The sequence below is a fragment of the Coffea arabica genome, chromosome 4c (genome assembly GCF_036785885.1).
Source record: "Coffea arabica cultivar ET-39 chromosome 4c, Coffea Arabica ET-39 HiFi, whole genome shotgun sequence".
NCBI classification, from domain to species: domain Eukaryota; kingdom Viridiplantae; phylum Streptophyta; class Magnoliopsida; order Gentianales; family Rubiaceae; genus Coffea; species Coffea arabica.
The window spans coordinates 4,331,633-4,356,783 of record NC_092316.1 but is presented as its reverse complement, the minus strand read 5'-3'; the positions used below and the strand labels follow the sequence as shown (position 1 = coordinate 4,356,783).

Below are 25,151 nucleotides of genomic sequence, written 5' to 3'. Positions count from 1 at the left end.
ATGCAAAAGAAACGTGTTGTAATCGAGATTGCATATGAAATGGAACATATTATTGATTGATTCCAGACGCATTCCTCTTCCTGCTCCTAAAAGTGATTCGAAATCAAAATTCAAAACCGCAGCATCAGGAAACATGTCACCTTCGATCCCATTGACCGGATGGGTTCTGCAACTGAAGTCCAAATTCAATGTTCCCCATTGAATTTATTTTATACACGTGTCCCTTATTTTCCACGCCACGCAACAAAATGTGTTGCAGTGATGCTAGTGACTCCGGTTTAATATCCGAGTATTAAGACCCGAGTATTTGTTTTTGTGACGTTATGGTGATGATGCTGCGATTACTTGGCCATGCGTGTCAGAGTCCGTACGGAATCATTCAATTATGACGACAAAATTGTCTCTAAATTCTGAAAATTACGTATTTTTTGCATAGTAGAGAAGTGCTACGGCACACTACAAGAATTCAAAGTATCCCAATCCAATCCTTTTCGCCTTCGGAGGGGTGGAGTGACTAGTGAGTGACTCGATGAGAGGGAAAGGAAGGAGTACAAGTAAAACGTATCAACAAATAAATAAAACCAAAAAAAAAAAAAAACTTCCTTCCAAACAAACAAGGCATTCTTTCCGTGAGAGTCTTCAATTGACAATTACCTTTGCGTGCTTTGATCCGATTGGTGATGTAGTCTTACAAGTTAGACCCGAGACCTTTCCCAATTCCCCACTCCCCCCCGCCAGCCCTCCTGATTCTCAATCAAAGCGTGTGTTTCAGCTGCATCCTCGTCTCGTGTACATTTTCCGCCGACGACAGCCACCTTAAGTTTGTTTTTCCTTTCAGATTCAGTGGCAGTGGGCACAGACTCTTCTGACCAATTTCACAAATTTCCTCAGCACTGTCGTCATTTTAATTTTCTCTTTTCCAATTAATCATAAATCACTTCCAAAATGATTTTTTTAAGTTTTAATTTAAACACAAATAACTCCTGAAATTCACATTTTTTACTTTCCTAGAGATCAAACCGTATATATCTCCACTATAATTAAAAATAACGAATAATTTTACTGTTGTTTTAGAGTTATACCGCATGTTTTTGGAAATAGTAAGATTTATATTTCCTACATTTAAACAAAAGTTTCGCACTAGCAGTCGCGCGTGATCGGACAATATACAACTTCATTCATTCAGATTTTAAATTCTTGTTTATTTAAATTTTTCGTTCACTGAGAATTCAGAATGATCGACTTGTAACATAATTAAAATTCAATCGATGATACTTATCTTTGATTTTTGAAATATAAAAGTACATAATAATTTAAGTATTATAATCCTAGTCTTAAAAAAGGTAATTTGTATTTTTCATAACATTATTATTGTTCCAAGTTTCCAACGACAACAATCTAATCTTAAAAAAGGAAGAAAAAAAAAAAGTGAACAAAATAACCCCAAAAAAAAAAAAAAAAGAGAAAATCTCGTGTGTAAACGGACACGAGTGTAGAGCCAAAGGACCCCGTCCCGAAATATATACCTGGCTTTTGACGCCACCTACCCCATGAATCGCAATTACTCCCTATTCCGCTATTAGACTATTGCTTGCTTTCTCAATTCTCCTTCTCCATGTACTGGATTTTCCAGCAAAAAGTCCCCATGTACTTGAACTACCTCTGCAAAATCTAAACTTTAACCATTTTTTCTCCTCACAATCCATTCAGTTTTCAAGATGGAATTATCGTGTTCATCATCTCCGCTTTCAGTTCATTCCATTCCTCAAGCTCACCGCCGTCTTTCTCCCCACCACCGCTGCCGGAATGTTATTTCTCTTTTCCCCAGCTACCCTCCTTCTACAATCACCAGCAGCTGTACCAGCACCAGCACCAGCACCAGCTGTTCTTCCTCTTCTTCCTATTTTGGGATTTCGATTTCTAACAAAACCAGGATTTCTGTTTCGTCGGGAAAAGCTAAGTCAAACCGATCGTTGTATATTGTAGCTGGGGTGTTTGAGAAATTTACTGAGAGAGCAATTAAAGCGGTTATGTTTTCCCAAAGGGAGGCGAAAGCTTTGCAGGTAGAAATGGTGTATACCCAGCATCTTTTGCTAGGACTTATCGCAGAAGATCGTGCTTCCGGTGGGTTTTTAGGCTCTGGAATCACAATCGAGATGGCTCGCCAAGCCGTTAAGAGCATTTGGCATACCGATACTGATGATAAGGAGGAGAATGGTAAGGGTAATGGGAGTGGTCTTGGTCCTGAGGGGGCAGAGGTCTCGGCCACTGATGTGCCGTTTTCACCGAGCACTAAGCGGGTTTTTGAGGCTGCCGTGGAGTATTCGAGGACTATGGGGTATAATTATATTGCGCCGGAACATATTGCCGTTGGGTTGTTCACTGTTGATGATGGAAGTGCTGGCCGTGTACTTAAGAGGTAGTACATTTTGAATTAGCATATTTTTATCTATGAATGCTTTACTCGCTCAGAATTGCAATTTTTCTAGTGCTTTATCTTGGTCTTATATCGACTGCTGAAACTATTGTTGCAACTTGTGATCGAAGACAAAACTAGGAAGGGGTGGCAAAACAAGTCAACTGGGAGGTAAAAAGATAAAGATCATTGTAATGATGATTTCCATGAATCGCTTCAATGCATTTCGTATGTTTGGATTAATGATAATGAGAACAATTTGAATCATGAGTTCTTTGAACTTTTTTAGCCAAGTATTGTGATCAAATTGTAAAGTAATTTTGTTGTGCTTTCGTGTAGTTTCCCTGAACAACTTATAGGAGCTGGGAATTTTAAAAAAAAATTACAAAAATACAGAGACACAAACAATAATATTTCAAGTAGAAGCTTCTTTTTGCTAAATTGTTTGGGCTGTTTCTCTATTTTGCCAAATTTTCATTTCTTGAGCAATGGACCATGTTGTGTCAAGTTATTTGCCGGTTATCACTGGCGCTACTGGGTGAAATATTTGTTAAGAATGTTTTCAGTAGCAATTTAGCATTTTTGGCTAATAGTATGTTTAAGCTGGTTTACATGCCATCTGTTACTTCCTACAATGGTCCAAATGTTTCTGGTCGAATGTGTCAGGATATAAAGCAATATACTTTTCACAAATTTGAAACTTTCTCTATGTGAGGCAAGACTAATTTGATTTCAGATTAGGGGCAAATGCAAATCACTTGGCAGCAGTTGCCATCACCAGATTAGAAGGAGAGCTAGCCAAGGATGGCAGAGATCTTCCCAGACGGCCTCATGAAAAAGCTCCTGCTGCCAAAGCCAGCATCGCAAGATCCTCTCAAAGAACTGGAGATCAGAGTAATCATTCTCTTATTCTTGTTCTTGGTTTCTTAATGACTGGAACAGGAATATCTGATTTAAGGTTTACCCTTTTCAATAGAAAAAAATGCACTGGACCAATTCTGTGTGGACCTTACAGCACTGGCGAGTGAAGGTCGCATTGATCCTGTGATTGGCCGAGATACTGAAGTACAGAGAATCATTCAGATACTCTGCAGAAGAACAAAAAATAATCCTATTCTTCTTGGCGAAGCCGGGGTTGGTAAAACAGCAATTGCTGAAGGGTTGGCAATCAAGATTGCGGAGGGAAATGTGCCTTTCAGTCTCTTGGTGAGCCCGTAGGGCCATCATTGAAATACGTCAAATTCTTTTATCCTAGTTAAACTATGATTCGTATATTCTGCTCTGTTTCTTAAGATAGTTGTGCTCTTCATTTTGCACAGACAAAGCGCATAATGTCCTTAGATATAGGTCTATTAATCGCAGGCGCAAAGGAGAGAGGTGAACTGGAAGGACGCGTGACTACATTACTTAAGGACATCAAAAAGTCAGGTGTGCCCATTTCTTTTTGGTGCATTTGAAGTAAGTCATCTACTGTGGCTTAACTTGTTGTGACAGCATTGCAGGCAATGTCATTGTTTTTATTGATGAGGTGCACACACTTATTGGTTCTGGGACAGTAGGACGAGGCAATAAGGGATCTGGTCTTGATATTGCCAATTTATTGAAGCCATCACTTGGACGGGGTGAGTTACAGGTAATACTTCTTCCTTGGTAGATGCTTTAGTGTGCATTATGTTACCGGATACTCATTGATACCTGGACAAGAAATCATGTTACACTGGTATGGTCATCGATATTGTAAGCTCATGTTTCTAATCTTGGCTTGGAATTAGTAGCCGAAAAAATGAAGTCAATTGCTGCCTGTGAACACAAGTTTTTGATCATGGCATGTGGCTTAAGAAGCAAGGGCAAGTGAGAAGCAGAGCCTAGTTTGATTTTCTGGAAAATAAGCTAAGAAAGTATAGTGCTACAGTTTTAATCGTCAGATCATCTGGATTGCTAAGCATGTGGGAATAAAATGTATTCGTCTGTATTAGGTTCATAAAACAAATGATGACAAGAGTAGGCATGAATATAAGGTTTTGAAAGTATCTCTTAGCATTGTCACCACTCATGCACAATGAAGTAGTTGGCTTAAATTGTGGAATTAATTGATGCTTGAGCTACACTGACATATCAACCTGTTAACAGTGTATTGCTTCTACGACCATGGATGAATACAGATTGCATTTTGAAAAGGATAAAGCATTAGCCCGCAGATTCCAGCCTGTCTTAATTGCTGAACCTAGCCAGGTTTTGACTTCATTACTATCTTTTTAATACTTATGGTATTGAAAATGCTACAAAGTATGTTTTGATGCCTTCCTGCTGATAAGATGTTCCATGCCTTTCTGTAGGAGGATGCAGTCCACATACTGTTGGGATTGCGTGAAAAGTATGAGTCTCATCACAAATGTAGATACACATCGGAAGCCATAGATGCTGCTGTGCATCTGTCAGCTAGATATATACCTGAGAGATATCTTCCAGATAAAGCTATTGATCTCATTGATGAGGCAGGAAGTAGAGCACGTATGGAAGCCCATAAGAGGAGAAAGGAAGAGCAAACTTCTATACTTTCAAAATCACCTAGTGATTATTGGCAAGAAATTAGAGCTGTTCAAAACATGCATGAATTGGTAATGGCATTATTCTATGCTGACTCAACAGAATTTCTATGGAATTTGAGCAACTCCCTTAGTCTAATGGCATTGATCTTATCTCTCTACTTGCAGGTCCTGGCAAGTTCATTCAAGGAAAAGGATGATACATCCAAGAGGGAAGAAGACAGCAGATTCACTTTGGGACCTTCTCTGCCTTCCATTCCTACAGATAATGAGTATGATTTTGCCCTTTATTCAATTGTAACTAGATAAATAGACTTCCGTGCCTTTAGATTGAATGCAGTGTAATTTTTTTTTTAAACAATTCTCTTTTGCTGTAGTGCTTCGGTGATTGGACCCGAAGAAATTGCAGTAGTTGCTTCTCTATGGTCGGGGATTCCAGTTCAGAAGCTTACTGCAGATGAAAGGGTGCTTCTCTTGAGTCTTGATGAACAGCTTAAGAAAAGGGTTGTTGGTCAAGATGAGGCTGTAGTTGCCATATCTCGCGCTGTTAAGAGATCGCGGGTTGGCCTAAAGGACCCGAATAGGCCAATTGCTGCAATGCTTTTCTGTGGCCCCACTGGCGTTGGCAAAACTGAACTAGCAAAAGCTTTAGCAGCGTGCTATTTTGGTTCAGTAAGAACTTGAGCCTCTATCGTAACTATGTTATAGTCAAATACTCTATGCTAAAAAAAAAACAATAAAAATATTAATGTCCCTATGAATATCACGTTTACAATGTGAAAGGCCCTTATTGCATCCAACATTCTAGGAATCTTCTGGAAGTTCAGTAGTTTGGGACCATCCTGTTTTGTTTCACTATATTTGCTACAAATTTTGCTTATGATTCTTTCCTTTCTTGTTATCATGTCAGTGTCTTACAGAGTTTTTAAATACTGCATTTTGTTTTTTCCCAAATATGGTAATAATTAGTTATTGTTGATGACCATGGTTGCAGGAGTCAGCCATGCTCAGATTAGACATGAGTGAATATATGGAGAGGCATGCAGTGAGCAAGTTGATTGGATCACCCCCTGGTTATGTTGGCTACGGTGAGGGAGGAACTCTTACGGAAGCTATCAGGAGAAAGCCTTTCACAGTTGTGCTGCTTGATGAAATAGAAAAAGCACATCCAGATGTTTTCAATATTCTTCTTCAGATGTTTGAAGATGGTCATCTAACTGATTCTCAGGTTTGAATTCTCAAAATGGTGGATACCAAATTCAAGCTATTCGTTTCAAATTTTTGAAGTTATGGTTGATTATCTCATATTGTGGCTTCTTATATCGCCATTCCATTGAATTTTGTTTATAGGGTAGAAGAGTATCATTCAAGAATTCACTTATTGTGATGACATCTAATGTGGGTTCCACTGCCATCGTGAAAGGAAGACAAAACTCCTTTGGTTTCTTCATTAGTGATGATGTCTCTGCATCATATGCTGGAATGAAAGCATTGGTAATGGAAGAGTTGAAGGCTTATTTTCGTCCAGAATTACTTAACCGGATAGATGAAGTAGTGGTGTTTCGCCCTCTGGAGAAACCACAGGTTCGTCGTTAATGATTATTCAGTAATTATTAGTCTTCAGAAGATTTCTTCTGCCTCTTATGAAATCTATAACAGCACCCCTGACTATTCAGCTTGTCCATTTTAACAGTGTGGGATAAGTCAGTTGCTGGTGTCAATTCTTTAGCATTATCGATTTCAGTAACCATTTTTTCTTTGTTTTTATTCTTCAGATGCTTGAGATATTAAATCTGATGCTTGGTGAAGTGAAAGAAAGGCTTACCTCCTTAGGAATTAGTCTGGAGGTATCAGAAGCAGTGATGGACCTCATTTGCCAGCAAGGGTTTGATAGAAGTTATGGCGCTCGGCCTCTTAGGAGGACGGTCACTCATATAATTGAGGATCCCTTGAGTGAATCTGTACTTTCTGGAGATTACAAGCCTGGGGATGTTGCCATAATTTACTTGGATGATTCGGGTAACCCTGTTGTCACCAACAAATCAAGACGGAGTGTCCATTTGTCTGATACATCCTCAGTGTTGTAAATGAGTCGTCGAGGAGAACGTCCACACAAATATAGTATACACTTTTTAACTGAGAACACACCTAAAAAGTGTACATAATCTATTCATTCTTGTACAGACTGAATTACACAGCCCAGAATTATTCGTTGGACAAGCACCGAAGGTCATGAATTCACATATACATTTTTCCAAAATGGTTTATGCTATATATGATCTGCTTTTTTACTTTTGAAGGAGGAATAACTGCCATCAACTTTGTACATACTATTGGTATATATTACTTACTATTGGCATTGTTAACTGCCCGGATGCCAATAGTGATATTATACTTTGGTGTTGCAACCGGTTAGCAATTTGCGAATGCCGTAGGGATCAGAGAGTTAGGGAGAAATACTATACTTCTTGTAACACCACTTGTGGTGACAGCATTTCAGGCAATGTCATCATTTATTCGATGAGGTCCACAGATTTGTTGGTTCTGGGATGGTAGGAGGAGGAAATATTAGATAAGGGATGTTATTCAATAGATCTTGCACCGTAATTCCTGTTCACTCAATTCCAATCATGCATGCTTCTTCAGCAGGTGAGATTTAGAACAAGATACATTCACTTTCTTACTTGTACGAATTGCTTGTTTTGTTGCAACATATCAACGTCCTGATTAAGGAGCAAAAGTTTCAAGAGGTTAATTTTGCTAAAATCATTATTCTTTTCAAGTAGTCTGTTCAGACATTTTTTTGACAATTATTAATGCCACATTCGAGGGTTTCATTGCAAAAACATTCTGAGACATCCGGCATCTAATCAGCAAGATGCATTTTATACTGCATACACGTTCTCCAGCAAAACTTAATCACAAAGTTTGCAAGCATATACGGCTATAATTCTACCTTCATTGCCTTTTGGTGAATCCAAAATTGTCAAAAGGTAATTCTGAAAGATACAACTTATCCTAACGATTACTAATATGCTTCCAGTTCAATGGTTACGAAAACGTGGTTAGGAGTACATAAGTGTATCTCTATTTGGACATAACTAGTATCTGACGGACCAACCAAAAAAAAAAAAAAAAAAGAGCTGCAGGCCATAATCCTCAAATTGTCAACCGCTTTTCAGTACTCCAGAAAACTTGCAAATGAAGCAAAGCCCACTCTTTACTCCTGAAAGTTGACAATTTATACAGTTGAAAAGTATTAGACCTAAAACAAAGTTCATTTGATACTTGAAAAGAACTTGTAAAAATGTTTTGCACTCTGCAAATAATACAGTTTAACAAAACTGGGCTACAGGACATAAAGAAATCAAACTAGAATGGACATTAGTTATTCCCTACACTTTTAATCCCACCCGCCCCCCCGGGGGGGGGGGGTGTCAAGAAGGGGAACTGCTTTACACATTTTGAAGCCATCAAATAGGGGATGTGAGTATGAATCGTCATTGCATGCTTGAGATAAGCACACGAGTAAATATAATTGCTCAAGTAATAGCTGCAGTCATCAATAAAACTGCACAAAACCGAATAAGGAGAAAAGGGAAAAAGAAGAAAGCAGAGTAGCCCATCATAAATAAGTTCTAAGGTTTATGAAATGTCAATATCCTGATTTTCTAGCAGCAGTAAGTTGTGAATCTTGTGATTTAGGACTAGGTCAGAAGAATACCAATGTTCAATAGCTATCTTGAAGAGGCCTAATACAAAAGTGAAGTGAGCCGAACAGATAATTGGCTAATCATTCATGTACTATACCATGCAGTGAAAATGTGTGTGGTTGATGCTGAAAGTGACAATTCAGGAACAGGTCAAGCACAGCTAGATTTTTGCTGAGCAAGCGGGTTGTAGCAGTCTTCATATGTTATAACAAAATTTATGATTATTTCAGCTATTCCAAAGTGGTTTTTAATCAATTCAGATTAATGACCAGATTTTCTCAAGCAAATTCTATTTACTACGGTCACAACATTTATGTAACTGGCCAAAACAAGAAGTTCACAGCAAGAGTAATGACAAAGTTACGTGGCAAGACCTGCTCCATTTCTTCAGGACCATCATTCTTATTTTCAGATTCAGCCTTTCCCGGTTGATCATTGGTTTTTTCTTCACTATCAGTAACCATTTTGTCCTCTCTGGCATTTTCACTTTCACCTGCATCATCAATCTCTCCAATGTTTAAATCAGCAGGAAGTTGGCCAGTTTTCAGTGCCTGCAAAAAAGTTAACACCATTGGGTGCATCAGCTGGAATTTGGAAAAGAAAAGGTTGAAGAACTAGAATTAAAGATGGAAATGAGTAACAGATTTGCCAGACTGAAAATCTGCACCATTCCTTCTTTCCCTTTGACAGAGAGTACTTTCCATCTCAATAGTCAAAATTCCTTCACTACAAAATGCATATAACCTCCTTTATGCCTTTTTTTTCAAGATACTTAGTCTCGAAGATTTCAAATTCACATGTTTATAAAACAAAGGGAAGTATAGATGATTTTGATTACAATTTGTGTATTCTATGCAGTGAAAGGACCACCAAGATCAGAGCAGAATCAAATGTTGTTTACAATTCTTCATATGGACTTGTAAAGAACTTCACCTGTTCAAGCCTTGCCACCTCTTCCAGAGTTTGGGAATTCACAATTGCAGCCTGCAGATGTACACCAGAATGTTAATAAACTAAAGCAAAACACATCCAAAAGACAGGTAGGGCAGTAGAACAAAGTCAAGCAAGAAGAATAAATTTCAGAACAGCAGTCACTAGAAGAATCTTAGGTTTTGGGAGTACAAATTGAAACTGCTTTTTATGTACTAAAATGCTCCATAATCATGAACTTGAAACTAACAAAAAAAATTTTCCTTGGGATCTAAAATTGATAGAAAAGTTAAGCTTTTAAAACCAATAGTTCTGTTTCTGAAAAAAAAATTAAAAAATAAAATCTGACAAGAATACCTTAATAGCTAAAATTTGTTCTTGTGTAGGAGCAACTGCTTTAGGTGCTTGCTCCTCCTTTGGAGCCTCTAGGGTGCTTGGAACCTCACCGGGTTCAAATGTCTTTGTAGATACCTTTTTAGCTTCTTCTTCAGCTTCTTTAGATGCAAATAGACTATTTGCTTCAAGTCGCTCCTGTTTCAACGAAAAAGAAAAAAGTCTATATGAATATTCCAAACCAATTAAGCTCAAAAGTAGTGAGGGGTCAAAATCCATATGCAAAAGTTATGCTATAATGTATGGTTGAGAAGAAACAATATATAACTTACTTTCTCAATCATTGATGTAATCAGCCAGCACCAAAATGCTCACATTCCCAATTTGTTTCCATATGATTGCTAATATTTAACACCCTTCGACTAGAGAATAATTATTTACTTCTGTTATTTATGAGTTGGAGCGACCAAATAAAAAACTCTCTCAACTTTGGCTTAAGTTTCTGTTTAATTTCCCCAAAAAAAATCCAATATTCCAGTCTCAAAACTAAACAAGCACACAGTATTAAAGCACTTGCAACCCGAACTTTAGAAAATAAAAGTCAACATATCAATTGCAGCAATAATTATGCTGACCTTTTGTTTCACTTTCTTGAAGTCCAACACACGGAGAGACTTAAGTTTGTGGATGACATACAACCGATAATTGGGTTTCTTTGTAATATTGTTATCCAGCAGGCTAAGGAATTGCAACTTGGGAAGCGATGCTAGTGGATCAATCTCAACCAAGTTAGTCAGTCTGTTGTTAGTCAGGACCAAAGAATGCAACTTTGGCAATAGCTCTGCAACGTTAAAATGAGACAAAGTAAAAACATTTTTCAGTTAATGAAAGAAGAAAAAGAAGGAACTTGTTTTGAAGCATGATATCCACTAACATTTAATTGTATTAAGGGTCTCACCTCCAAGGTTGGGATTAATTCGAGTAATCCTATTGTTGTTCAATAACAAAGTGCCAAGCCGGTTAAGAAACGGAAAGTTTTCGAGCTTCACTATCTCATTATCGGACAAATCAATGGTGTCGAATTGATCCTGAACATACAAACCAGCATCTTGAATTCAAATAAATTCCCCAAAACCAAAAGCCCACAAAATATTCTCGTTGAAATAAGGAGGGAAAGCTAACCTCAGTAGCACCCAAGTTCTCAATGACTGCGATCTTGTTTCCTTCACAGAAAAACAGATAGTAGCGATTAATTTAAGAAAAGAGTTTTCAATCCAACGGATATACTTCATGAATTTTAGAAATTTCAGAGGTAATTGCATCAAAAGAAGGTCAATTAAGAACGTAAGAAAAACCTTGTGTAGTAAATTAAGAGAAAGGAAGGGAACCTCGAAGATCTAGCTCGCGCTCCCGAATAGCATTGAAAAAATGAGGGCTTTTCCATATCAGGTCTGCTGTTAATCTCACCATTCTTTCCGGGTTGGGTTGTTGGTGGTGGTTCTACCCTTCTTTTGATGAGAGGACTGCCGGGGCAGGGGAGGGGGGGGGGGGGTTTTGCTGCTTCGCAAGAGTGACAGAAACAAAACCCTCAGCTTCCCACGTTCTGGAGCTTAAAACTGAAATTTAGACGCTGCGGGAGTGTAAAATTACATATATAACCTCCGGCTTTTCTTTTTGTTAATTTCTTTTTGTTTTTCTTGAAAACTTTTTTGCTTTCTGGTTGTAGACAGGATGAATACTTAATAATAAGAATTTTTCGTGTCTTTTTTTCTTTTTTCTTTTTGGTAATAACAAACTTTTAGATCACGCGATAGTGTTTAAATATGTCATTATTTGAAATAATTTTTGTGCTTATATCAACAGCACATTTTTCAATAATTTTTTTTATTATCTATTTATTTCACGTAAATTAATCACAAAAAAAAATTAAATAATACACTATCCAAAGAATTCGCAAAAAAATGCTATAATAATTATTAAACATAATATTTTACGGTGAATGCAAACTATTTGCTATAGTCTATCATAATGCATAAAGTTGTTTTTCTTATGATAGAAACAGAAGCAGATGATTTTGAAGGCAGCTGAGAAGTCATTATATAGGCATCGTCTTTGAATGAATCATTTACTCCTCTGTATAGTTTGATCATAAGCCGTTCCCACAAGAAGCATTAAACCTTGACCAAAGGATCATTAACACGAGAGGATCAAAGCCTTCAACTTCACCCTCTTCTTGCCTGCACAATTAACACCAGAGGGTGAAAGCCTTCAATTTAACTCCATAAGAAGGAATAGACGCAGATGATACTTAAATATTCAGCAATTTGCTGGAGAGTGGAGCTTTCCATATCAAATCAGTTAACCCCGATTTGTTCCTTCATTTTCACTATGTATGCTAACTAAAAAAGCCTAGACAAAAACTTGTCAGGCTACGACGAGCGGACTAATTCCAAAAACTCAATACAAGTAGGATGAATGGTGAGCAGGCACAACAGGAGGAATTGCACCGGCCGCGCGCGAACCACCACTGTGATATGATTCGCTTTCAACAATAGAATCAGCAAACTGATAGAGATCAGAGGCAGAGCTCCTATGTGCTACCGTCGAATTAGAAGGCAACCCTGGAAAGTTGTCCAAGGATGGTGATGTCCGCTTATACAAGCTAGCAAGCCCATAAGATGGAGGTTGTGCAGCATAAGCAGGAGCTGCCAGCCGTTCACTCACGGCTGTATCACCCCGCAATCCATATGGGTGACCATCATAATGTATTATATGTCCTGCTGCATCTACTAGTGCTCCACTGTGGACTCCAGCATAAGAACCAGTTCGCACAACACTAGGGGCACTTCCCGATATACCACCACCTATTCCAGCTCCAAGGACATCACCACCAATTCCTACAACAGAGCAAGCAATGCCCTCTGGTAACAACCTTCCACCAGCTCCATGCAATACAGATGGTAAAGCATAAGATCTGTTTATGTGTCCATGGACTCCATCCAGAATGTTCCTCTCGCTATCAATATGAATATGTACTTTCTGCTGCTGTGGTCCTTGACCAGTGTAACGTGACCGTTTGACTTCTTGGCTCTTCAAATTTGAAGAATCAGTTTGATCTGCTTTTCGTTTTGGAACTGCCTTCTCCCTTATATGCTTGTCAGAATCAGCAATATCTTTCTCCAAGCTCTTGATTTTCTCATTGATTTGCCATCCTGGTAGAAGCTTTGAGGGATCAATTTTATGACTCTCCAAACACTTGACAACAGATGTCAAAGCAGACAATTGCTTCTTCTTTGCCTCATTCTGCAAAAACAGGCAACTTGCAATCAGATGAAAAACAAGACAAAAAGGACGCAAACAATTCTGAGCTCAAACTGAACCTACCAATGCAGCCAATGAACCCTGTGTTGATCTTTTCGTTTTCTTGGAGGTTTCTTTAGACTCTTGCAAAAATGCAGTCAAAATTGTTTGAGGATTGAACTTATCCTCAAAGCCAAAAGTACAAGCAACATCAACAGCCATTTTATTCTTCACCATCCAACCTATTATGTCTGAAACAGACAAAACAGATTGCTTGGCCAGAGACCACATATAAAACAACAAGTGCTATGAATACAAACTACCTTTAGTACAGCAAACTCACCTAGGTACATTCTAAGAATGCAACTACTTTTACAAATAAAAAAAACAAAAGAAGAGTAGAGGTAACTAAAAATGGGCAAATAGTTCAAGTTGCAAAAAAAAAAAAAAAAAAAAAAAAAAAAAAAAAAGAACAAGCTAATGCAAAGAAGGCAAGAAATGGATGTAATCAGAAAGTAACATGTCTTGAAAGCTGCTCAAAGCATTGCAGCTGCAAAGTGTGCATTTCAAGTACATACTATCAAACAAGATAAACCTTAAACACACGGTTCAATAGTTCAATAAACTTTTATAGGAAGATCTAGTTCACAGTCAGTGGAGCCACTTAAATCACCCATCACAACAAAAGAAAATCAGGTGCCATCTAACTAGAGAACTATTTACTAAAAGGACAAACATGCATGGAACTGGTAAATTATATGTGGGCAAACATGGAAAAAAAGCAAATTAAAAACTTTAAAAAGGTTGCAAAATGCATCATCTGCTGCTCAAAAGAGGAAACCAACTATTTGGCCCACAAGGCTACTTGAAAAATTCTCTAGAACAGCATATCCAATTTAGCTGCTCTTGCAAATTCAAGATGCCAGAGTGTAAAGATGATTAATTAAACAAACACACTAAAGAGTCGTAACTATAACTGTAAACCATTTATATGGACCAATGAAAGTTTGGCAGTCTATGCTATAGTCAAAAGTGCTTAACATTTTACTTGAGCCAGCCTTTGTAGTCAGTAATGGGTTCATAGTCCTGTACACATTGGTCTGAACATCTTTTCCACTCAATTTTAAAAAAAAAAAAAAAAAAAAAGCATTTACCATGACAATGACATCTATCAGTTACACGTATTTTGCCAATAGTTTCACTTGTGGCTCTCATATTAGAGAGTCTAATAAGTTCAACAACAAGGTTCTGACAAACCAAAACACTTGTGTGAACTGTTCCTGCTTCTCTAAAGACCTAGCTAATCATCCTAATATGTTCAAATGTTAGGTTTTTATTAAAGACACTACACTAAGGCACGACGAATTGCTGCACCTGATGTTCCTGTAATACGCTTAACCACAACATTAGGAATTAGGATTTTAATAGTTAAATGAAGTACATAGTTAGCATACAGTACACATGCAAAAACAAACTATAAGCATCCATCAAAAGCATATAAATCAACAGCTTAAAACAGCATCTAAATATCTCCTACGAAAAAAATGTAAATTAAAGTTTCTTAATATCTTTTTAAGCGCAAAAAATGAGACCTGAAAACTTGGTGCCAAGAACACTTGATCTCTTCAAAACACCTGCAATCTCCTTTACATTACCGGCTCGAACCAAATCCCTGAAATCGTCATTTCTAAACCCGGCAGGTATCCCAAAACACCCAAGAAAAAACAACAATCCTCTGGCATCGATCTCACTAGCCTTAGCCAAACCTCCTTCATTAATCAATCTCTTTCGCCAAGCCATAGCAGCCTCAGCGGCCTCTTCTTTAATCGCCTTCTCAATCTTAATCACTCTATCATCGCCACCCTCATTTTCCATCAGCAGAAAACACTCTAACGCTAAAACAGAAGCCTCCCTCGCCGGAATCATGGGGGAATCCTTAGTATAAGCTTTACTCCCTTGCAAAAAAAACCTCCCAGAGCATTCAAGAACCAATTTTGCCGGATTAGGCGAGAGTTCCAATGCTTTTGGAACTTCTTCTCGGAGTTTATCCGGTTCTCCAATATTAGTTACCATGTATTTCCGAAGCCCCCTGCTAGACATTAATGTACAAAGGCTTTCCAGCTCTGATTGACATGATTTCCCCTTTCCTTTTTCTTTTTCTTTTACTGGAGAAGGGTTTGATGGCGGTCGGGTGGAGGTGGGCGGAGGGAGGGGAATAATGGGTAAAATTTCACGGGGTGGGGAGGGAAGATTGGATTTTTGGAGAGATAATTGGGAATCAAGGGCGGAATTAATGGAATCGAGGTGAGCTTGGAGGTCGTAATAGCAACTGTGGAAGGTTTCAAGGGCGGCGGACAGGTCGCGGAGGTAGGTTATTGAATTGAGAAAAGATGGGACAAACGGAGGAGATGACGGGGTTTGTGGTGGTCGAGATGGGAGGGAAGTGGTGGTGTTGGTGGGTTGTGGTTCTTGGTTGATAGGGGTGGTAGTTTCGGGTTGCGGAGGTGGTGGATTGGGATCGTGTTCAGCCTTGATAGGCGGAAGCATAGGTGCCGTTACTGCCGGCTGCGCCATGGGAGCGATGGTTTATGGTCGTTCGCGGGAGTACGAGGATTTGACTAAATATACGTCGAGCATCAAAAAAAGAGCCAGTCAGTGGGATTAGACATCCCTGTCGTCTCTATTTTATCTTGATTTCACGTCTTTGCCCCTTTGCAACCCCAAAAAAAAAAAAAAAAAAATTTGGGGGAAAAATGGGTAATGAAAAGAAAGGATATTCATGAAAGAGGATTCACACTTTTACTTAATTTGGTGCCCATTTTTCAAAATTTTCCCAAAAGAATTTATTTGGTGGTTAAGTACAGTCCCTTTTTTGGTTGCCTTCCTCAATAGTAAAAAAGAAAGAAAAGAAAGGGGGAAAAAAAAAAAACTTGTGTGTACTTCATATGTTCCCATTTTTCAAATTATTTTTCCAAATTTTTTCGCAAACAAAAATTGATTTGGTGATTAATTACAGTCCCCCTTTTTATTTTTGCCTTCCTAAATAACAAAAAAAAAAAAAAAACAATCTTGTATATGCTCGATCTACAGCCTCATAAAAATAAAAAATAAAAAAATCTGACACTTCTATGAGTTTAACACGAGGGATTGTCTCAGAAACTCTCTCAGTTGGAGCGTGAAAAGCTTTTTGTGGAACACAGATGCCATCGGGCATGAGAAAATGGTTTTTTCTTCCACTTCACAACAAAAAGCTGACAGTTTAAATTAGGAAGAAGATGCGTCAGGGGAGTAATTCAATTCATATTTAAGCATCCACCTTCAACTGTTAAAATCACAATGTTGTACTATAATGATCTTTTGCAAGCATCATTATGTCTTAGAGCGATCAGAATAAGCAAATTGAAATCCTGAACAGATGAAAGTTCATCATGCAGCTAATCTAATCTAGGTTCCTACAAGTAATTTATCCAACAACCTATCAGTCTGCCACTGAAAATGGTGGAGAAGAAGATCGCAGCATACGCGCAGAGGCAGCAGAATAAAGAAGCTTATGGTCCTTTACTACAACCAGTGAACAAAAAGAAATAAGATAATAGTTGCCTCCAAGCAATTCAAACATAACGGAAACCAACTATGTATGTCCCCATCATAGTTCAATCAACACCAAACATCAAAGTTTAATACACATACTATCTTATGTTTAGCTCTCTTGAAAGGGTTCCCAAAAGTCCTATTTTTAGTCTCAGAAGAAAGTATTTAGTCTGTTGTTTTAATTCACTCATCAAGTACCATGCACCAAGCTAAGCAAGTGAATCATCGCCCGGTTAAATCAGACAGGACGTGTGAGAATACTCTTCCAATTAGTAGCCCTTATTGCCTCGTATTCGAGCTCTCATGTCAACCTAAAAGCAGGAAGATTTCGTTAGTTTCCTGGACTTGCATGAAAAGTGAAGCAATGGAACTAGCAATGCAAACTAATAAAGTTAAATTTGTTGGTAGGTTCACATTTTCTGAAAAGCAGTATTATTTGAATAATCTAAGAGCTGCAATCCCACAGGGGTCTTTATGATTAAGGGCAGGATTACTCCCTTACCGATTATCTCCAAAAATAAGAAATTGTTGTCATATGGGCAAAGAATTCTGAGCAATCAGAACCAGGGCGAGATTACAACATTCAGATAGCATCAAAAGCAGGACAAGGATTAAGGTTAACACTATGGAAAAGCAACACTCTACTTCGTAGAAGTATGGGTGTACAACAACCATTTTCAGTCATCTACTTCTTCAGGAAGCAGCGCATGCACAAGACTCAAACACATATTATTGCTTAGCCCTCTATACCGGATGCATACTTGACTTCGGGGTTTTGATGACAACATAAAGATTAAGATTAAGTAGGAGAACACAAATGACGGATAATCATAACTCAATCTTCAGCTACAATAACCTAAAAGTGCAGCTATAAGTACTAAACTAGCAGAAAACTGAAAAGACAAAGAACACTTCTAAATCAACCTCACTTAGAATATGATAAGTGATGAACTGTAACTACGCAATGGTTTTATGGTCAAGAGTAGAATAGTATATATGCTATCAAAGTTTGAGGGATATGATATCTTATTTTCTCTCATCAAGGTAATGGATGAGAGTAAATCAGAAGTGTTTTCATTGCAATCAAACAAAAGAGCAATTCAGCCGTTAGTGGTTTTATGCCATCAGCTAGTAGCTTGCTAATACATACTGTAATTGAAAATTGTAGTGCCAATGGCATGCACTACATGGTTAGACTAGCTGCTCACCAATTATCCATTTACACTTCTGACATAATAATATTTCCTTTGTATGAGAGGAGGCTTCTAGCTTTTAAAGTGCAGAACATTAGCAAGTTCTTTTTCACACCACGAAGGTTTCAAGGTCAGTCAAAAGATAATTAAATGGCATCCTAATTTGACAATCAGCAGCAAAAGTGATATTTTATTTCAAGCAAATGCTATGTCCAATCCAAGAACAAATATATCCACAGAATAACTCTTTCTAAGAGAATACTGAGGCAAGACAATGCCTTTGCAAGCCCTGACTAGATAATATGTCTCTGAAATATATGTGTGTGTGCAGATACATACATACATACATATAGATGTATATATATGTACATACATACCTACATACATACATACATATATATATATGTGTGTGTGTGTGTGTGTGTGTATACATGATAGGGCTGTCCGTTGCATATAAAAGATGCCGAAATGCATTAGAGGTGTCAGTGACTTAATTTGTAAACTTCAATAAGCCTAAACTCCGGGATATCCATTTTTTGGTCAATTAGTTGCAAAAGATCATACAAAACAGCTAATTACACCTCAATATGAGTATTTTGAAACTAATTCATTCCTTTTCCCTTGGCAACCAAAGGCAGTGCAAGAAGGAATTTTAAGCATGCTTAAAGTCACAATTCAGCTGAGAACATCCAAAACATGCCGAGATCTCTATAGCACCATGAAATGAAAAATACCTATGGTAAAAGCAAAGTCATGATGCAAATACCTAGCACACCAAATCTTGTGTTTTTGCATTATGATAAAACAACCAAACTTTATTCCTTTTCTTTTTTTTTTTTTTTTCATAATTTGATAAGCAAGACAATAAACCTTGAAGTTATAAAGGCAGGAGGGGAAAAAACACAAGAACGAAAGTAAAGATACCTGGCCTCTCTTGCAATTGAAATATGTTTCCCTTAGTCCCACACATTCACTGGAAATTAAAGGGGTTTTCTCCTTGGCACATTCCCTATACGGCCTGTTCTCAACCTACACAAATTCCACCCCATCACGTCAACAAAGACAAACGTCCTGCAGGTCTACGGCATTATTCAACACCAAATTGAATCTTTTTAACATTTCCCCGAGCTCAAGAAACAAATATCAAATCAGATAACAATTACTAACACCTATTGATCACCTCCAAAACGACCCCTTCTAGCAAGAGACAGCTCTGAAGTTTCACCCTTTGAATTAAGAATAAGATACTAAACGTAAAACCCATTTGAGAGCAGAAAGAACTCTGGCTTGCAAGCTCAAATTCTCAATATTACCTCAAGGTTTGTCATTCTTGGTCGAAAATTTTTAACAACGGGTGAAAGGTGATAACTGAGATTAGATACAGAGAGGGATTATCTGATGAGGTGAAAGGGATTTACCTTAACACAGTCGGATTCACTAAGGCACTTGACCAGTTCCATGGCAAGGCCCTTGCAGGACTTCGACATTTCTTTCGTTTCTTCTTCTTCCTCTTCGTCGTTTACCTTTCAAGAGTTCTCCGTCTCAATGTGTGGGATGGCGGGGATGGAGGAGTGCTTGGGTAATGGTTGGTGGGCCTACAATCCTCTGGGCTGTAATTGGACCAAATGGTTTATGAGGAGAAACTCGCCTCTCTGGGTGGGGTGGCGGGGGAATGGAGGAGTGTTTGGGTAATGGTTGGTCGGCCTACGGTCCACTGGGCTTAAATTTATCACAAGACAGGACAGCAAACATCTTGCCCATGTTCTAGAAAATATACAGCAATCAACTGCTATTTGTCAAAGAATTTTAATCTTAATCTTAATTTTTTTTTCTCTGTCTTTTCAACTAATCTAAATTTTGTAAATCTCTTGTAACATTTTACAAGCACCATTATTTACCCACTGTGGAAAAGGGTAGACTGCTTAGAAAAGAAAAGTGGAACTTGAGATATAAAATAATACAAATGTATTAGCAAGCAGTGTCTGTCGTTGCTTAAGTGGAAAATAATAGCCCAATTTGTTCAATGAGGAACTCAAATTTGATTATTACCTGACTTCACCCTTTTAGTGTCAACCCTGGATTTTTCTTCCGCCCACAATCTTACAAGGTAGCATTTCTTCTTTCCTTTTTCAAAGAAAACTTAGGTACCGTTTGTTGGACTATAAATTTTTTAGAAATTAATTTTGAAATATTTTCTTTAAAGTATTTTTAATGACTTTTTTTTTTCCATTATATCACATCGCCATTGTACAATTTTCAATTAACACTTCTAAAAGCTCTAATCCAATTGAAGGGTCCATTTGAGCGTTTATATAAAATTTCATTGTAAGTTATTATACAAATTATAGAAAAACTTTTGTTTTGCTTAAGGATTTGGAAAAAATTTTGTCTTTTTCTTTCCTTCTTCTTTCTCCTCCCTCCCTCCCTAATGCGATAGTTACTATCACTGCATACCTCTTTCTTTCTTTCTTTTCCTTCCTCCCTTCTTTCTCCTTCTCTCCCTCTTTTCTCCTCCTTCCCCCTCACCCCTCTCTCTTCCCCTCTGCCCCCTTTGGTCGTGTGACCCGTTGTGCAACCAAAGGGGGAGAAGGTGAGAAGAGTGAAAGGAAGGAAGAGGAGAAAAGAAAAAAAGGATAATGTTAACGTCACTAGCTAGCTAGCTAGCGATGGTAGGATGACGTAGAGGGAGAGAGAAAAGAAGGGAAAAGAAAGAAAAACTTATTTGTTTTTGAATATTTTAGGGCGTGTATATTAAAATTTTGAGATTTTTTTACAAATTATTATAGACAAAGTTTTTAAAAATTTTTGTCCATTAAAAACAAGGTAAAAAACTTAGGTGCCAAACAGGCCGAATAGAGGTCTGGGTGAGCCAAGCCACTCGTGAGCTTGGTCAAGCACTCGGTTCGAATTTAATTTGACCGAATTCGAGCCATTGGCTTCGTATGTGAGTCAAATCTGAGTATTAATCGAATGCTCGACGAGCTTAATTGAGTATTTGTATTATTTATATATTATTTATTATAATTATGAAATGACTATTATGAATTCAGATTTTAATAAATTTACGTGAAACAATGTTCAAAACTCAAACTCGACGCGGCTTGCAGTTTACTTGAGATCAGACGATTTGAATTCGACATTATTTTCCATTGCGTTGAGCCGAATCCAAGCTTAACGTCACGTACTTATTCGAAGTCAAAATACAATAGCATTGGCAGTGATCAAAACTCGAGCACTACCTGAGCTGGATGGCACCCATAGGCCAGAAGTTACGTTACTGAATATCTACCGCCCAATTCAGATAGAAATACCAGGTGATATTTGTGCACGTGCTTTGTCACCTTCACACAAGGTGAGAGAGAGCACAAATGAAAAAACTCACATAGAAATCACATAGAAATACATGCTTTAAAGAATAACGCCTATATAAGTAGGAGTGGGGGACAATTGGACCCCAAATAAGACCACGACATTTTAGGCAGTCGCGTCCCTATTATTGCCCAACTCTCAAGTTTATGTCCTTCAAAAAAAAAAAAACCCTCAAGTTGATGGTAGCGGCTAGAGAATAGAAAGACAAAATGAACAAAAGCAGAAGTGCCGTTAAAGGAATCGGAATATCAGATAAATTTCACTAAAAGGATCATCAACCTTTGTAACAGTTATATAAATAAGAAAGGAGAGACGAGTTAGATTGTTGAGGCTCATACATGAAGAAAGACAAAAAGAAAATGGTCATTAGAACTGATTTTTAAGTATTTTGGAGAAAAAAAATTGAATGTTATTATGGGCACTACCTCATAAGGACAACATGGGAAGATGGACAGATAAATCATGAGAATGGCGGATAGTCCTAGAACAAGCGCAACAACTACTGTTTCCCTTTCAGCCAAATGGTTACATTTTAGTCCCCACGATATATCTTTGAATTCCCACCTCTTCATTTGCACCATCATCGTCTCGTCATGTTCTTCTCCTTCTATTCCTCCTTTTTCAAGTACTAGTGGTACAAATTCAAGAATCCCATAGTCCCAGATAAAGCAAAGACGGAACCTTTTTCACTTTACTAAAAGCCCTTTCCATTTTTGCCAAGTCCAACGCTTCTCTATACTGTTTTTCCCCCTTTGCTACTCAAATGGCTGTGGCAATGGCTTCTTCTGGGACAACTCTCGGGCTTTATACTAATCTAAAGGCAATTGACAAGCACCCCATTGCTAAAGCTTCCCTCTTTACTTGCTCTTTTGGTTCGGATCCAGTTCAGGGATTCTGTAATTTTTCCAAGAAAAGGTCTTTGCTCACATTTGGGATTCTTTATTTGCTTCTGAGCTAACTGGATTTATCTTGTATTAAGGCTAACTCATTAGTGTAATTGTCTAACCCTACACTTTATTCATCGTTTTAAGTTTTGTTTATCTGTAATTTTTATCTGATTGCTGCTGTTGGACCGGATTTTAATTTGACTAATATTTTCTTAACTTGCAACTAAACTTTAGCATTTTGAAGCTCTTCTGTCAACTGGTTGCATTATCTGGAAACTACCGTGATTAGCTTCATGACTCTGTCTCTGTTGCATTTTTAGAATTGCACATGGCATTAAAATGCTGCTTATCTTATTCCTCAAGTTAAAACCCCCTCCCATAAATGTTCTTGTCATGCCAATATCCTGTTGGACTGAGCTTGATTTATTGGTAACGGCTCCGCTTGGGTGTTTTCTTGCTAGATGGTACAAAATACATTATTGATTGAACTGTTAATGTCTTCAAAACTTTGTCTTTTTCGGCGTTAGCAGTTAATTGTTTCTTATTGGCTTGTTTTTTTTTTTTTCTTTCCTTTTTTCACCTAATTTGGTGGTGATTTGATGCCAGATTTCCATCTTCAGAAGCTAGGCTTCTTTTGCAAGCATCCCCAGCTGCAGCTGTGGTGGTAAGTAGTCACTGTTGGTTAACCCAGTTGCTTATAAAGCTGATTGAATCACCAATTTCTTTCCATTTTGATATATTTATCGTTTGTTTGGTTTATCCAAAAAGCAGGGCGAAAGCCCGCAAGAAACTGAGGAAGTTCCAATTCCCAAAGTTATAATAGATCAGGATTCTGACCCCAATGCAACTTTGGTGGAGATCACATTTGGGGATCGCCTTGGGGCTCTTATTGACACAGTATGCTGCTGCTGTCTTTCCTACTAATTTGGTTGTTGATGCCCCTCACTCGCATTCTAATTTTGTGGTGATCAATAGATTGTAAGGTTTCATTTGCTTTTTGTATGCCTATTGACTGTTACCAATTGCATTTCAGATGAATGCGCTTAAAAATCTCGGGCTCAATGTTGTCAAGGCAAATGTCTATCTTGATTCATCTGGGAAACATAACAAGTTTGCCATCACAAAAGTGTAAGTTAATGTTTACGTGTATTTTCCTATATCCCTTTTCTTCACATCATGAACCATGTTCCTATAATCTTCATTTCGAGTATATGATGCACTGTGTAATAGCATGTTTGCTTAGACTGCATATATTGATCAGTAGGATCAGTTTATGGAACTGGCATTGTACGTTTGGCTTTAAGTACTTGTTGATTGGGCTTGTTTGCAGTTCTACAGGTAGAAAGGTTGAGGATCCTGAGTTGCTTGAGACCATTCGTTTAACAATAATCAACAATTTGCTTGAGTATCATCCGGTAGTTCTTCAATTATGTTCACGGTCATTAAGATTATCTTTTAGAGCACTTGTTTCTAACCTTTTAAACATTTTAATTATGACTTTAGGAGTCAAGCTCACAGTTAGCCATGGGGGCAGCCTTTGGTGTTGTGCAGCCAAGTCAGCCGGTATATTAATCTCTATTTTGCAAACTTCATTTGTCCCTTGTTGTCCGCAAGTATGAACCTCTCCTTCATAGCCTCTCTGAATGAACATGCAGAATTCAGATGTTATCTATCCTCGAAACTATCACCCATTAGGCCCCTGATGTTCATTAGTTGAAAGTATGAGTAAACGCTGGGCCAGCTAAATATCATAATTCCTGGAAATAAGCTATCTAACTGGTCTTTAACCCTTAGTGGATGGCACTCAAAAAATGCATATTGTCAATTGATAATTATGGTGAAATTGCTTTACTTTTCAGGTTGATGTCGACATAGCAACTCATATCCGTGTCTATGATGATAGTCCAGAGCGAAGGTACGGCATGTTTGAATTTGTTCTGTATGCATCATTACAAGAGCACGAGTTCAGGACTGAATCCAATGGCTTTCAAGGCCTAAGCGGAACAGCCTGCAGTTGATGCAATACTTCAGGTCAAATGGCAGGCAGGCATAACATAAAATGGTTGCTTCATTGCAGTTTATTGCAAGTTGAAACAGCAGACCGCCCTGGATTACTTGTGGATCTTGTAAAGATTATTACTGACATAAACATTGCTGTGGAATCAGGAGAATTTGACACAGAGGTAAAGACTGCTTACAACTTAGCATAGTTTTATCATGTGCCTGTTTGATAATGAAAACAAAAGATTTCGATTTTGACATCCAGGGCTTGTTGGCTAAGGCTACGTTTCATGTCAGTTACAATGGTAATGCCATCAGCAAGCCCCTTCAACAGGTAAATTTGGCTATCATGACAACACACTCTTGCAATACTAAGCTATCTGAACCTAGCTCAACCATCAGTACAACGTCTGAATCTTTTGCTTTTGTGCTACATTTCAGGTTCTTGCTAATAGCTTGCGATATTATTTGCGGAGACCATCAACCGAAGAGGCGAGTTTTTGATTCACCTAGCGAAGACGACAACTGTGAATCCTACATAATTAATGAAGCGCTGTAGCCTCGTTTTTGGAACAAATTATGCTTCAAGTTGCTGAATACCGTGACTTGCAATTTTTCACTGAAGAAATCATTTGAAACTTCCATTGGTGGTCTGATAATTATGACAACATTATACAGTGATCAGATTATCAACTTATAGTTTCATAGAGTCTGGCACAATACATGGGAAATTGCTCCAGTTAATTGAAAGTAATCAAGGAAAAGGTTACGGGAAAGGTATGGCACTTTTACCAACACTGTGCCCCTATTCGGGTACTACTCTGGAGGCCCTCGATTACGGGGAAAGTAATCGGCAGAACCGTTTTTTCCCT

The 25,151-nt window shown here is 38.0% G+C and overlaps 5 protein-coding genes across 7 annotated transcripts; 2 read left to right on the top strand and 3 right to left on the bottom strand.

Moving 5' to 3' along the window:
• The first annotated feature begins 1,570 nt into the window (after positions 1–1,570).
• Positions 1,571–7,222, top strand: LOC113739667 (chaperone protein ClpD, chloroplastic-like). The gene is made up of 12 exons (XM_072045600.1): positions 1,571–2,419; positions 3,153–3,310; positions 3,393–3,622; positions 3,736–3,844; positions 3,919–4,049; positions 4,547–4,648; positions 4,753–5,034; positions 5,131–5,234; positions 5,340–5,634; positions 5,957–6,190; positions 6,313–6,546; positions 6,738–7,222. Exons 1-12 carry the CDS (start codon positions 1,719–1,721, stop codon positions 7,047–7,049), a joined length of 2,892 nt encoding a protein of 963 aa, XP_071901701.1. The 5' UTR covers positions 1,571–1,718; the 3' UTR covers positions 7,050–7,222.
• Positions 7,223–7,901: 679 nt separating this feature from the next.
• On the bottom strand, positions 7,902–11,533 carry LOC140005163 (U2 small nuclear ribonucleoprotein A'-like). The gene is made up of 8 exons (XM_072045601.1): positions 11,327–11,533; positions 11,121–11,161; positions 10,897–11,026; positions 10,574–10,779; positions 9,963–10,136; positions 9,609–9,659; positions 9,050–9,226; positions 7,902–8,188 (listed from the first exon to the last, which is right to left on the bottom strand). The coding sequence occupies exons 1-8, from the start codon at positions 11,406–11,408 to the stop codon at positions 8,183–8,185; spliced, it is 867 nt and encodes a 288-aa protein (XP_071901702.1). The 5' UTR covers positions 11,409–11,533; the 3' UTR covers positions 7,902–8,182.
• Positions 11,534–12,210: 677 nt separating this feature from the next.
• Positions 12,211–15,899, bottom strand: LOC113742905 (protein FRIGIDA). The gene is made up of 3 exons (XM_027270922.2): positions 14,831–15,899; positions 13,323–13,489; positions 12,211–13,241 (listed from the first exon to the last, which is right to left on the bottom strand). The coding sequence occupies exons 1-3, from the start codon at positions 15,810–15,812 to the stop codon at positions 12,396–12,398; spliced, it is 1,995 nt and encodes a 664-aa protein (XP_027126723.2). The 5' UTR covers positions 15,813–15,899; the 3' UTR covers positions 12,211–12,395.
• Positions 15,900–16,777: 878 nt separating this feature from the next.
• On the bottom strand, positions 16,778–19,597 carry LOC113741494 (uncharacterized). Its single transcript, XM_027269025.2, has 3 exons — positions 19,441–19,597; positions 18,947–19,051; positions 16,778–17,140 (listed from the first exon to the last, which is right to left on the bottom strand). Exons 1-3 carry the CDS (start codon positions 19,507–19,509, stop codon positions 17,099–17,101), a joined length of 216 nt encoding a protein of 71 aa, XP_027124826.1. The 5' UTR covers positions 19,510–19,597; the 3' UTR covers positions 16,778–17,098.
• A 2,178-nt stretch (positions 19,598–21,775) lies between these two features.
• LOC140003874 (ACT domain-containing protein ACR11-like) lies at positions 21,776–25,055 on the top strand. 3 transcript variants are annotated; one of them, XM_072045596.1, is made up of 10 exons: positions 21,788–22,306; positions 22,885–22,942; positions 23,047–23,175; positions 23,312–23,406; positions 23,609–23,693; positions 23,782–23,841; positions 24,138–24,193; positions 24,356–24,461; positions 24,545–24,613; positions 24,721–25,055. In XM_072045596.1, the coding sequence occupies exons 1-10, from the start codon at positions 22,155–22,157 to the stop codon at positions 24,781–24,783; spliced, it is 873 nt and encodes a 290-aa protein (XP_071901697.1). In that variant the 5' UTR covers positions 21,788–22,154; the 3' UTR covers positions 24,784–25,055. The 3 variants fall into 3 exon arrangements, with proteins under 3 accessions (XP_071901699.1, XP_071901697.1, XP_071901698.1); XM_072045597.1 differs by having other exon boundaries at positions 21,796–22,306; positions 23,050–23,175; XM_072045598.1 differs by lacking the exon at positions 23,782–23,841 and having other exon boundaries at positions 21,776–22,306.
• The last annotated feature ends 96 nt before the right edge of the window (positions 25,056–25,151 follow it).

What these genes read in the sequence shown, in the direction of transcription:
- LOC140005163 (XM_072045601.1), bottom strand. Translation starts at nt 11,408, where the DNA reads ATGGTGAGATTAACAGCAGACCTGATATGGAAAAGCCCTCATTTTTTC. An exon ending in TCAAGAAAGTGAAACAAAAG is followed by an intron (nt 10,137 to 10,573) that starts GTCAGCATAATT and finishes TCGTTGAAACAG; the next exon opens with GAGCGACTTGAAGCAAATAG. An exon ending in AGGTGGCAAGGCTTGAACAG is followed by an intron (nt 9,227 to 9,608) that starts GTGAAGTTCTTT and finishes ACTTTTTTGCAG; the next exon opens with GCACTGAAAACTGGCCAACT.
- LOC113741494 (XM_027269025.2), bottom strand. Translation starts at nt 19,509, where the DNA reads ATGTCGAAGTCCTGCAAGGGCCTTGCCATGGAACTGGTCAAGTGCCTT. An exon ending in GTGAATCCGACTGTGTTAAG is followed by an intron (nt 19,052 to 19,440) that starts GTAAATCCCTTT and finishes GAATTTGTGTAG; the next exon opens with GTTGAGAACAGGCCGTATAG. An exon ending in TCAATTGCAAGAGAGGCCAG is followed by an intron (nt 17,141 to 18,946) that starts GTATCTTTACTT and finishes TCCTGCTTTTAG; the next exon opens with GTTGACATGAGAGCTCGAAT.
- LOC140003874 (XM_072045596.1), top strand. Translation starts at nt 22,155, where the DNA reads ATGGCTGTGGCAATGGCTTCTTCTGGGACAACTCTCGGGCTTTATACT. An exon ending in AAGTTTGCCATCACAAAAGT is followed by an intron (nt 23,407 to 23,608) that starts GTAAGTTAATGT and finishes GCTTGTTTGCAG; the next exon opens with TTCTACAGGTAGAAAGGTTG. An exon ending in CAGGAGAATTTGACACAGAG is followed by an intron (nt 24,462 to 24,544) that starts GTAAAGACTGCT and finishes TTTGACATCCAG; the next exon opens with GGCTTGTTGGCTAAGGCTAC.
- LOC113739667 (XM_072045600.1), top strand. Translation starts at nt 1,719, where the DNA reads ATGGAATTATCGTGTTCATCATCTCCGCTTTCAGTTCATTCCATTCCT. An exon ending in TCCATTCCTACAGATAATGA is followed by an intron (nt 5,235 to 5,339) that starts GTATGATTTTGC and finishes CTTTTGCTGTAG; the next exon opens with TGCTTCGGTGATTGGACCCG. An exon ending in GTCATCTAACTGATTCTCAG is followed by an intron (nt 6,191 to 6,312) that starts GTTTGAATTCTC and finishes TTTTGTTTATAG; the next exon opens with GGTAGAAGAGTATCATTCAA.
- LOC113742905 (XM_027270922.2), bottom strand. Translation starts at nt 15,812, where the DNA reads ATGGCGCAGCCGGCAGTAACGGCACCTATGCTTCCGCCTATCAAGGCT. An exon ending in TCTTGGCACCAAGTTTTCAG is followed by an intron (nt 13,490 to 14,830) that starts GTCTCATTTTTT and finishes TGTCTGTTTCAG; the next exon opens with ACATAATAGGTTGGATGGTG. An exon ending in AGGGTTCATTGGCTGCATTG is followed by an intron (nt 13,242 to 13,322) that starts GTAGGTTCAGTT and finishes CTGTTTTTGCAG; the next exon opens with AATGAGGCAAAGAAGAAGCA.